The 14,372-nt window shown below is 19.1% G+C and overlaps 5 protein-coding genes across 5 annotated transcripts; 2 read left to right on the forward strand and 3 right to left on the reverse strand.

Annotated features, from left to right (window-relative positions):
* Nucleotides 1-2,335: 2,335 nt before the first annotated feature.
* Nucleotides 2,336-3,598, reverse strand: PBANKA_0831600 (conserved Plasmodium protein, unknown function; the record flags this gene model as incomplete). Its single annotated transcript, XM_034564499.1, has 1 exon — nucleotides 2,336-3,598. The coding sequence occupies one exon, from the start codon at nucleotides 3,596-3,598 to the stop codon at nucleotides 2,336-2,338; it is 1,263 nt and encodes a 420-aa protein (XP_034421290.1).
* Nucleotides 3,599-5,150: 1,552 nt separating this feature from the next.
* PBANKA_0831700 (NifU-like protein, putative) lies at nucleotides 5,151-5,840 on the reverse strand (the record flags this gene model as incomplete). Its single annotated transcript, XM_034564500.1, has 2 exons — nucleotides 5,151-5,299; nucleotides 5,414-5,840. 2 exons carry the CDS (start codon nucleotides 5,838-5,840, stop codon nucleotides 5,151-5,153), a joined length of 576 nt encoding a protein of 191 aa, XP_034421291.1.
* Nucleotides 5,841-6,820: 980 nt separating this feature from the next.
* PBANKA_0831800 (elongation factor Tu, putative) lies at nucleotides 6,821-9,211 on the reverse strand (the record flags this gene model as incomplete). The annotated part of the gene is made up of 1 exon (XM_034564501.1): nucleotides 6,821-9,211. The coding sequence occupies one exon, from the start codon at nucleotides 9,209-9,211 to the stop codon at nucleotides 6,821-6,823; it is 2,391 nt and encodes a 796-aa protein (XP_034421292.1).
* A 1,644-nt stretch (nucleotides 9,212-10,855) lies between these two features.
* PBANKA_0831900 (nucleolar protein Nop52, putative) lies at nucleotides 10,856-12,496 on the forward strand (the record flags this gene model as incomplete). Its single annotated transcript, XM_034564502.1, has 1 exon — nucleotides 10,856-12,496. One exon carries the CDS (start codon nucleotides 10,856-10,858, stop codon nucleotides 12,494-12,496), a length of 1,641 nt encoding a protein of 546 aa, XP_034421293.1.
* A 533-nt stretch (nucleotides 12,497-13,029) lies between these two features.
* Nucleotides 13,030-13,716, forward strand: PBANKA_0832000 (selenoprotein, putative; the record flags this gene model as incomplete). Its single annotated transcript, XM_034564503.1, has 1 exon — nucleotides 13,030-13,716. One exon carries the CDS (start codon nucleotides 13,030-13,032, stop codon nucleotides 13,714-13,716), a length of 687 nt encoding a protein of 228 aa, XP_034421294.1.
* Nucleotides 13,717-14,372: the final 656 nt, after the last annotated feature.

Here is a 14,372-nt window from a genome sequence, read left to right on the forward strand (position 1 = left end):
TAACATAAATAAAATATATTAATAATATAATATATTAAATAAATAAGCGTTAATTAATAATAAATAAAATATATTATATAAATTCTTTATAAATATTATTAATATAATAAATTATAATTTAATAATTAATTAAATATTAAGATATTACTATAATTATTTAATAAAATAATTAAAACTATATATTTCTGATATAATTTAATATTATTTTATTATTTTCTTATTAAATATTAAAAAATATTTTGAATTATGTTAATTAAATATATAAGTAATAATAATTTATTATGGAGATATATTAAATTATTTATTTATAATATTAATAATTATATGTTTATTAAAATAATATATATTTATTTTATTAATTATTAATTTATACAATTAAAAAATATTTAATATTTACATTTTATATTATATAGACATTAATATATTATGAAAAATTAAATTTAATTATTTATTTAATATTGTTATATAAAATATAAATTATTTTAATTTATTTATAAAACATAATTATTATAATAATATTATATAATTAATTTATTTTTAATATTTAATTATTATATTTATTTTATTTAAATGCATTAATTAATATTTTAATTAATTTAAAGTTTGTTATTTATTATATATTTACTTGCATAAATTATATTTTATATTTATTAATTATTTTATATTTATATTATTCTAAAAATATTTAAAAGTAATAAATAAATAAATAAATAAATAAATAAATAAATAAATAAATAAATAAATAAATAAATAAATAAATAAATAAATAAATAAATAAATAAATAAATAAATAAGCATTAATTAATGATAAATATTATTTTTATTAAGAAGGAAATATTGTGAATGTATATATTATTTTTGAATTCATGAATATAGTTCTTGACTTATTAGTAGTTTGATATTATTAAATAAATATAATGATTAAATATATTTATATAGAGCTATACTGAATCCATGTTATAATTAAATATTGTCTTTTAATTATATACATGTAATTTATTTTCATATAATTATTACGAACACACATTTTTAACTTGAAACCGATAAAGGAATATAATAAACTACTTTGATTAATAAAATTGCATACTAATCCCTAATAAAAACTTTTGCATATTATTTTTTGTACTATATACTTTATCATATTCTTTCAATAATATATTAGTTTCTTTAGTTTTGCATTCCCCGTTACACATTATCATTTTTCTATATAAAAAGTAATATTTGATGTAGAAGTAGAAACATAAATTTGGATACTTAATAGTGTAATTTAGAAACCTTTATTATTATAATCACCATATTATATATAATCATAAAATGTTATTGAAAATAATTATTTATAACATCAAACCATGTATTAGTTATATCTATATGATAATATATACTGCTTTAGTATGTATCTTTTCATTTTAACAAAAATAACCAGTTCACTGTTATATATTGATATAACCTCTAAACAAATCGCTGTTTTGTCACACAATTAAATATTTTTTATTATAATAAAATAAGACATTAAAATTCGTTTTTATGATTCAAAGAAATATAATCTCATAACAAAAACGTATAAGTATATTTTATTTTCTATATAATACTGTTATAAATTTAAGACAATGACCACACCAGTACTATGTCATAAATGTTTTGTACTGTGATACACTTTTAATCAATCCTGTTTTATAAATGTATATTGTGTTTTTAACTTAACATTTTGTGGAAATTTTTATTAACATAAGCCATAAGCATTGTGTAGGCAATACATATACACTTTTATTAATATTACTTATATTTTTTATCAAATGCTAATAAATCAAAAAAAAATCAATATAAGCTTGGAAAATGGAAACAAAAATACACATTTATACTTATATTGCTTTTTTAATACATTAATATTTAAATTTATAATGGTTTAATATTCATATTTTATAAAAATACGTTTTTTGTTAATAATTAAAATGTATAAAATAAATAAGAATGATATACATCTCAATTATGAAATATTTATTTTCAAAAATGTAAGCATATAATATTTTTTTTAATTTATTCAATCATGACAAATACATTTCATAGGACATTGCTAATTAAAAAATATGCATCTGGTTAAACAATATAGAACCTCAAGTATAATGATTTATATGATGTTATTCTGATTTTTCGCTTAATAAAATATTCCTTTTTTGTAATATGGATAGAATCCTATTGACCTACCCTAATGAATACACTATTTTATATTCAACATTTTTTATATTATATAATATTTCTACTATTTAATTACTTTCATTTTAAGTTCTGTGTAGTTCATCATATTTATATAGTATTATTTAAACATCTCATGTATCCTTTAAGATATGTCCTTTTCTATTCCATGTTTAAACGAATTTCTTAATAAATAATTAAACTTTCTTGTTTTCCTCAACAAATTCAATATGTTGTCAGAATTTTCAGGGGGAAGATTTTTAAGTTGTATTGTAAAATTTGTTATTTTATCTTTTCTTTTTGGATTTATACCATTATTGATATGTCCACTTTTCAAGTTTGTGTTGTTACCTTTTCTTTTTATACTATATTTATCTTTAATTGGTTTCTTATAATTTACAGAGTCAACTATATTTATATTTTTACTTTGTGGACTTTCATATCTTAAAAATGAATCATTTCGTAGGTACATGTCCTTATTAGCACAATAATTTTGTTTTTTGTCTTTTTTTTGAGTTCCACAATGCAAATTATAATTCTTGTTTTTATTAGATGTATTTACTGATCGGCACGATTGTTTTATAGAATGATTCTCTTCCTTTTCTTTGTATTTATCTTTTATATCATCAAAATTATTAATTAGTAACTTGGCCTTTTTATCTCTATCATATTCATTTTGTTCAAATTTTATATGTTTCATAGATTCTATGAGTAATGAAATATCTTTCATGTTTTTCAACATAAAGTTCATATTTTCACTAATTTCGAAGCATCCAATAAGAGTATAAATATCCCTAAAAATGCATCGAATTTTTTTTTTTAATTTTTGAAACAACTCATCATAATAATGAACTTTCTTAAGGAGTTCATCATTTTCAAACCTAATTTGTACCATTTTCGTTTTTTCTTTTTTCATATCCAAGTAATATTTATTTTTATATATTTGCTCTAATTGGAAGTTATCCTTTTGAATATTTTCTAGACTATTTAACTTTTTTTCAAATTTTTTTGTCACATAAATTATATGACTTTTTAAGTTATTTATTATTTCGTCCTTTTCTCCAGATAACTGCTTTTTTTCATCTTTTACAAAATCAGGTTTATCTATGTCTTTATCCTTATAATTTTTAGAATATGTTTTGTTATGCATATCATCTATTATATTGTCATTAATGTTGTCCGATTCATAGCATTTCTTATCAAAAGAAAGTTTAAATAATCCTTTGTTTTTTTCTTCAAAACAATCTGTAATATTATTCTTAAAATTAAACACAAAATCCGAGCTATTATATGATTCATTAGATATATAACCTCCTTCCTCTTCGGATTTATTTATAGAATTTTTTTTTTTTTCCTTTTTTTCGATTAATAGGTCGTCATGGTTTATAAATATGCGATTTATGGTCATAGTTACAATAAAAAAAAAGACAAAAAAATAATTTGAAAATTAAGCAAAATAATATTATACACGATTAGACATAAAACAAAAGTACTGTTTATCTCTATGTAAGATTAATATTTATAAACCTTAATTAAACATATTAAGAGAATTTAGGATATATGATTGTTTATGTTTTTTACTAATGATCATATTATCAAACGTACACAATTATTTTATACTTATTTTAATGTGTAAATACAAAAATAGTGTAAATTTTATTGATTATTTGTAGAATGATTTATTAATGGATCATAGCCTATATAATAAGTCTTAATTACATAGTTAATATATATAGACTTCGAATGTATTTATAAATGATAGTTATTTATATCATTTTATATTAATACATAATATAAAACCTTTAACAATGACATTTTGATAAAATATTATACAGTTTTCTTAATTTTTATTGATAACACTTTGAAATGTATACGTCAATAAAAAAAAAAATATAACATTTAAATTTATGCTTATGATAATTTTACGAGCAACATTCATTATATATAGTTAGATTTTACAAACAAATTTAAATGTATATCTTTTTTAATTTATGATTTTCACTATTATTTACAATAATTAAAAAATAAAAAAAGGTACCTAAAATATTTATACACTGTATTATGCAATACCCTATAAATGGAGGTATAGAATTATAAAACAGAAATAAATAAAAAAATGAAGAATTATTGAATTATTTTATGAGATATACATATATTTTTCTTATAACATAAAAAAAAATGTTATATTTAAAAGTAAAAAATAAAAAAGACATGTTAATCACATTGTGCTTACAATAAATTTGTGAAATATTGTGTGTGTATGAAAAGTTGTATATATTTTTAAAATAGGTTTGATTTAAATTATCATTAAGAATATTCATAATAAGTATATATAAAATATAAACGGTTTCATATGAATAAAAATAAAACATGTCATATATAAAGTAATATGATTATATTTAAAAAAAGGAAAAAGGAACAAATGTATATATAATAGAAAACAAAAAAATATATAAAAAAACATCGAATTATAAAATATCATGTAACTTTTTAGTGTATACATAATAATGGGAATTTTTGTATTATAGTTAAAAATATGTAGTTATCAAATTTTCTACATTGATTCAAATATTGTTAAACTCATTATGAAGGTTAATGCTTTATTCAATTTGGAAAATATTTGCTCATTTTTTTTTGAAACTAATATAAATAGATTAAATTATATTTTCTCTTTCCTAGAGAAAACATATATGCATTGAATTGTCAATGAAAACGTTTTCTTCATAATATATTTACTAAAACATCATGTGAACTACAAGTTTAAGAAATAATTACATATATTTGAATGCTCATCTTTATAAAGTTTTATATTCCTAATATTGTATATTCACATTTTATATTTCTCCCTTTTAAATATAAATGTTGTATAATAATATGTATAACAATATATACATGTTCCTTATATGGGATACTAGTTCTTCAAAATTGAGTATGAACTATATAATTTTTTAAAGCAGAAATTAAAGAATAATTCCATCTTTTGATATATTTTTAATTTCTTTAATTTCAGAAATATAATATGTCAACATATTTTTTATCATATATTGTAGCGTTACTTCACTTTGTGAACATCCAACACAAGCTCCTTGTAGTTGCACGTAAACTATACCTAAAGAGTTTTAAGTTTAAAATAATTTGTTAGTAAAATATAAATATATAAAGATGATAAAATACCAAATATATATGCGCACAAAATAAACAAAATGTGTATTTGACATCATACCACTATCCATATCAAAACAGACAAATTTTATATCACCCCCATCATTTACTACAATTGGACGAACTCTTTTTTCTATTAACAATTTTATACTACTTATAATTTCCATAGCATCTTCATTTTCATGATATTTTGTTTCATTTTTTATTTTTTGTAATATAGGAATTATATTTCCTTCATTGGATATCGAATTATCTGAATTTTTTTGAAATGTCTCAATAAAATTATTTATTTCATTTACATAATTAATGTAATCCAAATTGTTTGATGCGCTAAAACACATCGAATTGATTCCTTTTCTTAGAAAAGATTTATTTAAAAAATTTACATAATTGTAGAAATATATATTTGTTTTTTTATATATATTAATTGCTCCTTTGTATTTTAACCATAGCCTTCCATGAAAGCATTTATTTTTTAAGCAAATCATTTTTCAATAACATGATAAACAATATATAAGAGAATTATTATTAACAAGCATATTTGTCTCAAAAAATTTTTTGTTTTCCAATTTTACTTTTTATTTAATTTCAAATTTGCACAAAATTTTTTAATATTAAAATCCGGAAGTATAATGATGAAATTCATATTGTTGGAAATTTTGTTTATTATTATTGCATTTAATAAAATTTAATACAGTGTGCATTTATTCAATAAAAATAAGATATAATTAATTACATATAACAGTTAACGTTTAATTTTTTTTATATGAAAATATCTCATTTTAAACACATATATCATAGTATAACATTAACACATATAAAACGGCATCATTTCACTATTATGTTTCCTTACGCGCCAAGTCATGTTGAGCTACCTTCAAATGAATGGGATAAGTTAATTAATCAGAGAATATATGATCTTAAAAGGGAATATAATATACATGAAAAGGTATATTTTATAGTGTTATAGAAAAAAATAAAACATAAATTTTGGCTTTATGACATATATTCATATTAATATAAATACTAAGAAAATTTTATAAATATATATCCAAAAAATATATACTACATGTGTACATTATAAAATTAAATTAAAATAAGATGTCATTTGGTAAATAAAAATATTGATGGGGCTGCAAATAAGTATATATAGTTGCTAATATTTAAAAAATAAAGCAAATTAAAAGTGTAATATAGAACGAAAAGTTTCTGAATGTTGTTATTATAAGTAAAAGTTTCCATGTACATGTTTATTTTGTGGATATATAATTAGTACAATACATTAATATGTTTTCCAATTATTTACAAATTAACTTCACTATTTTATTTTGTACACACAACATAGATGAAGCGCTTTGAAAACAAAAAGGAAAACGGAATTGATAAGAAAATAACAAGTTATTATGAAATTGGTATATTATTTTGTTTATTTATGTAAAAATTATACAAAAAAAAACACGTTTAAAACTTATTTCAATACTAAACCACTAGCAACAATTTTATTTTCTTCAGATAAAATAAAACGGGATAAAGGAGATATTGAAAATGACAAGAAATCATAAGCGTTAAAAAAAGCTCCATCTGAAGTGATAAAATATTGTAGTTCATTTCTGAAATATTGTGTGCATACTGATGTATTGTTATTAATTTGTATTTCAACAATTCCTATATCATAACTACGTAAGCAGCACTTTTTACATTCTGTTTTTTCATAAAAAATCATATTTTTTTTCTTATAATTTTTTAAGTCACCAATTTGTGTAGAAATGTGTTCATTACAATCTATTTTTAACTTATTATTTGATATGGTATAATTATTTGATGAATCTTTAGTTTTATATACATAGTAGACATTTTTAATTGTTACACTGTGAAGATAATTCAAAGAATAAAACAAATAATTTCTTCCTATTATTAAAGGTATTTTTATATCATTAATTTTTATTAAGGCTTTTAATTTATTATAAGTAAAAATGTTATTTATAGTATATGGAGAATTAATTTGAATATCTGTTGTTGTATTACTAACTAACAAAGAACCGTTAATTATTTTATTTTCATCGATTTTTATAAACACATTATCTACAATATCATCATTTATATTGACACATTCATTAACTGTGCATTTTTTTGCAATTTCAGATAAAATTTTAATAAAATTAATAAAATTATTTTGAAAAGAAGCATTTGTATCATGTACATTTTTTTCTTTCATTTCAGTTTGCTCATTTAAAGTGGTTGTAGAATTAGGTAAATTTAATGAAATGTTTTCCATATAATTAAAGTCTTTCACACTTAATAAATAATCACATAAATCATTTATATTAATATATTTAAAAAGACTATTTTTTTTTTCAATATTTTTAATAATAATTTTTTCTTTAAATGGTAAAATCGTATAATTATTTTTTATTTTTAAAAACCCATTTAATATTTTAATGCTTGCTTTTATCATATTATTCGATTCTGTGTAATCTTGAATAATCCCTAAAAATGTGTTATTATTTTCATTTAACGATTTTTTAACTGGGTTTAAAGATATTTCAGATTTATTTTTTCTATTATAAAAAATATTATTTGCAAAAAGAAATTCATTAAGATTATCCAATTTGCTATTACCAATGCCATCATTATGAATAAAATTGTAGTAACACATTTGTTGACATGTTTTGAAATTAGACAAATGTTCATGGCATACTTTTAACAAAAACATATCTCTTTTTAAATTTATAAATTTAATTTCATCATATAAAGAATAATTTTTGTTAAATAATGGTATATTACTTTTTTCAAATTTTACGATATTTTCATTTTTATATGCAGAAATAGGTATAAAAATTAAATTTCTTTCAAAAAATTTTGTTTTATGAATTAAATTTTTAGTATCACTATTTTGAGGATATTTTTCTTGTAAATAAAAATTATTATCACAAATAAATTCATATATACTATCATTTTTTTCACATTCAAAATATGTTTTAATCGTTTTGCATATATCATTAAAAATTTTTTCATCATAATCAAATAAATCTATTTTATTTATTACTATTATAATATTCGAAATACCTACAGATTTTAATATACATACATTTCTGTACGTTTCATCATTTTTTTTATTATAAATATTATTTGCATCAACTACTAATATAGCACAATCTGCAAAAAAACTACAAGCATGCAAATTATTTACTAATTCATTATGCCCTGGGGTGTCAAAAATATTAACTTTTCGAAAACATACAATATCTTTATGTATAACATTTCTTTTATATAAATCTTCAAAAATATTTTTATTAATGTAAATATTTTCACAGGATTTTTTACTATATATTATATCACAAAAAGATTGATTAATATCATTGTTAGTATAAAATATAAAAAATTCTTTTCTTTTATTAAAAAGTGTTATATTTCTTTCGCGTTCATCTTCTTCATCTAATATATAAGTATACTTAGAACTTTCTCTAATTTTTTCATATTTTTTTAGAATTTGATCATTTACATAATTTAAATTATATAGTAACGCGCCTATTAATGTAGATTTCCCTGCGTCGATATGGCCCAATACAAGAATATTCAAAGTACCAAGCATTATATATTTTGAACTTTTTTCATCTTTATCAGCTTTCATCACAATGTTTACCTCGTTTTTATTGTTTGCTTTTTCTTTCATTTTTGTATGTTTTACAGGAATGCTATTGCTCTCACTTTTGCATTTGTTATCATTTTTATTACTATTGCGAATTTTATTCTTTCCATTATTTGCATTTTCTTTGAATTCATATTCTATGTAATTTTCTTCGTCATAATCTTCATAATCTTCATATAAGAATTTTTTCCCTCCTTTTCTATTACTCATTGTTTGATTTATATGTCCCTTTTTTTTTGCGTATAAAATGCTATGCGTTTATTTATTATTTTTCAATTTCTCCAATTTTTAATCGTATTTATTTGTTTCGTTAGTATGTATATATGCAAATTTATGAATATACTAAAAAAACATTTTCAAAAATGCTTTAATTACTATACAACTAGAGGGAAGTTGCGAAAAGTAAAAGATATATTATATAGGGATATATAATATGTCTATTATACATTGAAAATTGAAATTCGATTTTTTCGTGATAATTTAAATAGAAAATAAAATAAACTTCATGAATATTATTTCAAGTCATGATGGATAAACTTGTGTCTTACAATTTTCATTTGTAAAATATTAGAAAAAAAATGGTGTATGAAAAATATAAAGGTATATAATTTATATCATTTATATAATTTATATCATTTTGTATTTTTTTAAATATTGTTCACAATATATATATGGCTTGTTTAGGTATTAAATTTTTATTGTATATTTGTTTATTCTTTATATTTTGCAACATTCTTAAAGGGTAAATTATTACGAATTTCAAATTGAAATCACATTATTATTTTCGCTTTAAACGTGAAAGAATGAAAAATGAATTTTGTTCGAAATGGTAAATGTAAATATATATTTCGTCTTTTTTTTAATCATACAAATAAATGTTATATATTTTATCATATCGTATTTATATAAAATATGAATATATATACATATTTGTAAAATCGGCGTTGTTTTAATTTTTATATGTTTTATACATTTTAAATATATTTTTTTGAAATTTCTTAGAAGTTTTATTTTATGTATGCTATATAAATACATATATTATTTACCTTGTATATTAGGTTCCTTTTAAAAATTTGTATGCTCATATAATATTGTAAAATGCCAACAAATTTAATATGTATTTTTTTTAATTTGTGGCTGTTGGAAATAGCTTCTCTATTTACCCCAAGCGAAAAACAATTTGTAATTATTTTTAATTTATATTACATACATATTACCTGTATATATATATTTATTTTATTAAAAAATATATATATTTGTTATTTTTCATGTTTTGAAAATTAAAAAAAAAATGAATTAAAAAAATAATAATAAATATAATTCAAGGCAAAAAATTTGAAATTTTCAAAATATAAAATTTTACTTTTAATAGTAAAATACAAAATTCATTGAATATATATATTGAAGATCAAATTTTTAACTTGTGACAAAAATAACACAAGTAATTTTTGTATAAAAGTATAAAATAAATCCATAAGTTTACCATTTTTTTTTGAACTGTTATATATATTATGTAATTTTTTAAAATAAAAAAAGTATTAAAAGTGGGATTTTATTCGAAAAATTGAAAAACTACAAGAAAAACAGCGAACCAAGTTATATATAATATATACTTATATTATAAACTATATTTGCATTGAATATAGGAATTAAAGAATTATAACATACTCTATACATTATTTGAACAAGATTTATTCGAAAATATTATGGACGGTTTATTTATTATGTTTTCCATACATAAATGGGATATGAAATTTTGTATATAAATTTTGCAAAATATCGCAATATATATAAAATTATATTTCATTTTTCCCCACAAATATAACATTGATCTTTTTGAATAAAAGGAGCAATATGAACAACTCAGAAATTAAAAATATTTTTGTCCAGTTAAGTCATGTAAATAAAGAAAATCGAGACAATGGAATTAATTTGGTTTATGATTATATAGAAAAAAACAAAAATACATTGAAAAAACGAGAAATAACATATATATGTACAGGCTTATTTTATTATTATTGGTTATGCTATTCTATTGATGAACAAAAAAAATCAGCTTTAAAAATATGTAGATTAATACATAGTTTTGATGGAAAATTTAATGATCATGATAAAAATCATGTATTTTTATTTTTACAATGTTTTTTACAAACTATGTCAGTAAAATATGAAAATTTGGATGTATATAGATTAAATAAATTTTTATTTTTATTTAGAGTTTTTCAAGCTGAATTTTTAATGTTTTTACATAATTATTCATGGAGAAGTATATATATTAAAAAATATAATAAAATAATTATGAACATTTTTGACGATACTAATGACGTTTTTCATGCTTATATAGATACGTTTTTTAAAGAGTTTATGGAAAATGAAGTTTATTTAAAATTAAAAAAAGAAGACCATGGATATAATACAAAACAATTTTTATTATTAATTGATCCATTTTTTAAAATTGTGTGTAAAACAAAAAAAAAATACACTATCGATTTAATTCAAAAAAAAATTTTTTTTATGGTATTAAAAATTAATATAAAACGACATATGTTGTTGGAAAGAATTAACAGTTATATAGACAAATGCCCAAATAAATATGGATCAAAAATTTTGAAAAACTTTTACAATTTATTTGACACTTCAAATACAAAAAAGAATAAAATAAATATAAAATATAAAACTCCGATTTTTATTGCAAATTATAATAACGATAAAAATGGTAGCGAAAATACTGAATGCAATAACGAGTCACTTAACACGGAAGGAAAAGTTATGGATGAAGAAAATGAGAATAATTGCTTCGACCAAAAAGCAAAAAAAAAAAATAAGAAAAAAAATGATATAAAAAATAAAATAAAAAAAATAAAGACACACACAAAAACCAATAGGATAATAAATGCTGAAGATAAAGAATATATTAATATGCTTTTAAAGGAAATTAACGGAAGTAAAAAGGGAAAGAAAATATATGATAGCCTTTTTACCAAAAAGAATAAAAATAAAAAAATACCGCTTAGTTTTATCAAGTTAATGCTAAAAGAAATGTATTCTAAAAAAAAAAAATCATTAAGAAATAAATTTAAACAAATAAATGATGCTGAAAGCAACGATATATCCATGAAAAAAAATGAATTAAAAAAAAAAAAAAAAAAAATAATGCTTATGCCAAAGAATCAAACAATAAATACTGAATTTGAATTGGAGGGTGAAAAAAAAAAAGGTAAAAAGGAAAAATTACTAAAAAAAAAAGATAAAAAAGTGAAAAAGAGTTTAAAAAAAACTCTTCTCATTCATGAGCCACGATTAGGTGATAAAAATGTTTTAAACAAAACGATTTTAAAAAAAGAAAAGACAAAATCTAGTACCCCTAAAAAAGTTCATTTTGACTTAAAGAAAAACACAATCGAATATATTCCATGTGCTAAAAAAAAGAATGTTAATTCGTACTTTTTTTTGGATAACTTTCGAAACTTAATTAATGTTCCATCCTTTTTATAAGGAAATTAAAATATAAAGAAAAATAGCAAAAATAGAAAAATATATTTTTTGTTTCATTTCCCTTTTTTTCTATATGTCAATCTTTTTCTTTTATTTATATATTTTTTTTAATTGAACTTATTATTTTTTTATTATTTTTTTTATTATTTTCCATTAATTTGTTTATCCATCACATTTATATAAATTATCCCATAAACTCACACTTCTTTACATTTTATTATATATAATAATTTTTTTATTAAAACACTTTGTTAGTTATTGCAACAATATGTTGTAATTAATATAATTAGAATTTTTTTTCCAAACAAATCGATACTATATATATATGCAAATTTTCATAATAATTAATTATTGTTGAATAAAACCTAAAATACCGGGTTACTAAAAAAGTTTTATTTTATCAAAAAAAATATATATACAATCTATAAGAATAAATTCATTCATATTCATGATAAAATGTTTTAATATTTAGGATATTATAAAAAATATTTTTTTGATAAGTTTGGAAAAAAAAAGTATAATTTGTATACAAAATGTATTATTTAAAGCTTTTTTTAAAGCTATTTGCATTAATTTTTTTGAGTTATGATTTTATTGTTTTAAAGAATGAAGCTATTATAGAGAAAAGATATTTTTTTAAAAAAAGCTATGATGCTTTATTTGCACAAAGGGATAGATTACCTTCATATATAAATCAAGATAATCAAATATCTATATATTTTTGTAGATCATGACAATCCCAATATGTTTTAAGTAAAATAAAAAATTATTTTGATATATTAAATGGGGAAAACACTAAAGTTTATTTTGAAGAAGACTATCAAATATATAATAATTATAATGACAACAATAGGAAGAAATATGTTTTATTCTTAATGAGTATTAGACCAGCACTTATCTATAAATTGTTATGTTATATTATTTTCATATTTTATATTTTAATTTCATTAATTATAATATTTCCCAGACATACGGAATATTTTATACCAGTATTTATAGTAAATGATGAAAATTTTAAAAATATTTTTGAAAATATGAGGAAAAAAAAATTAGCTGTATTTGCTATTATGTTTTTTTCATATAATGTTATATATGGCTTATTGTGTAATACAAATATAATTCATATATATCAAAATAAAAGAATAATTTACAACGATTATTATATAGATGATTTGTTCATAAAAAATATAGAAAATAGTTTAATAAACATAAGAATATAGAAGAATATTATTTGAAACTAAAGTATCCTATTTAAAATTAATCAGTGTGCAAATAAGTGATAAAATTTATAAATGATTAAAATGTTGTAAACCTAATATGGGAGACATTTTTTGACAATTAAATTTTATCCTTACAAATGTGAGAATACAATGGAGATATAGTTTGTGTAAATGTACATTTGTTTTATTTTTACTTTTTTTTATGCATTTTTTAAGTAGGAATAAAATAAATACTTAAAAAATATGAAATAAAGAGTTACACAACAATATCGATAGGTTTAACGATTATATCTATTTCCTATTTTAATTATTTATTTTGTTATTTTTTATTACAATGAATTAAAAAAAAACATGCATAAACAATACTCTTAACATGAATATTTTTTTTATAATTGTATTCCCAGTGATATACATATGAAACTTGCCATTATATAACCATATAGATCTGAATAATATTTTAAATATTTTGATCTATACTATATATTTTTTTTTTTTAATAGTAATTTTTTGGAAAATATTATAAAATCCCAAAATGGGGCTTAAAAAAAAATATATATGCCGAATAAATATTAGCATACCTTTTGTAAAGGAGCTTAATTAAGAACATTTATTTGAAAGGGCAGAATAAATATGGACAATTTTGAAAATGATACAGT

Source organism: Plasmodium berghei (genome assembly GCF_900002375.2).
Source record: "Plasmodium berghei ANKA genome assembly, chromosome: 8".
Taxonomy (NCBI): Eukaryota; Apicomplexa; class Aconoidasida; order Haemosporida; family Plasmodiidae; genus Plasmodium; species Plasmodium berghei.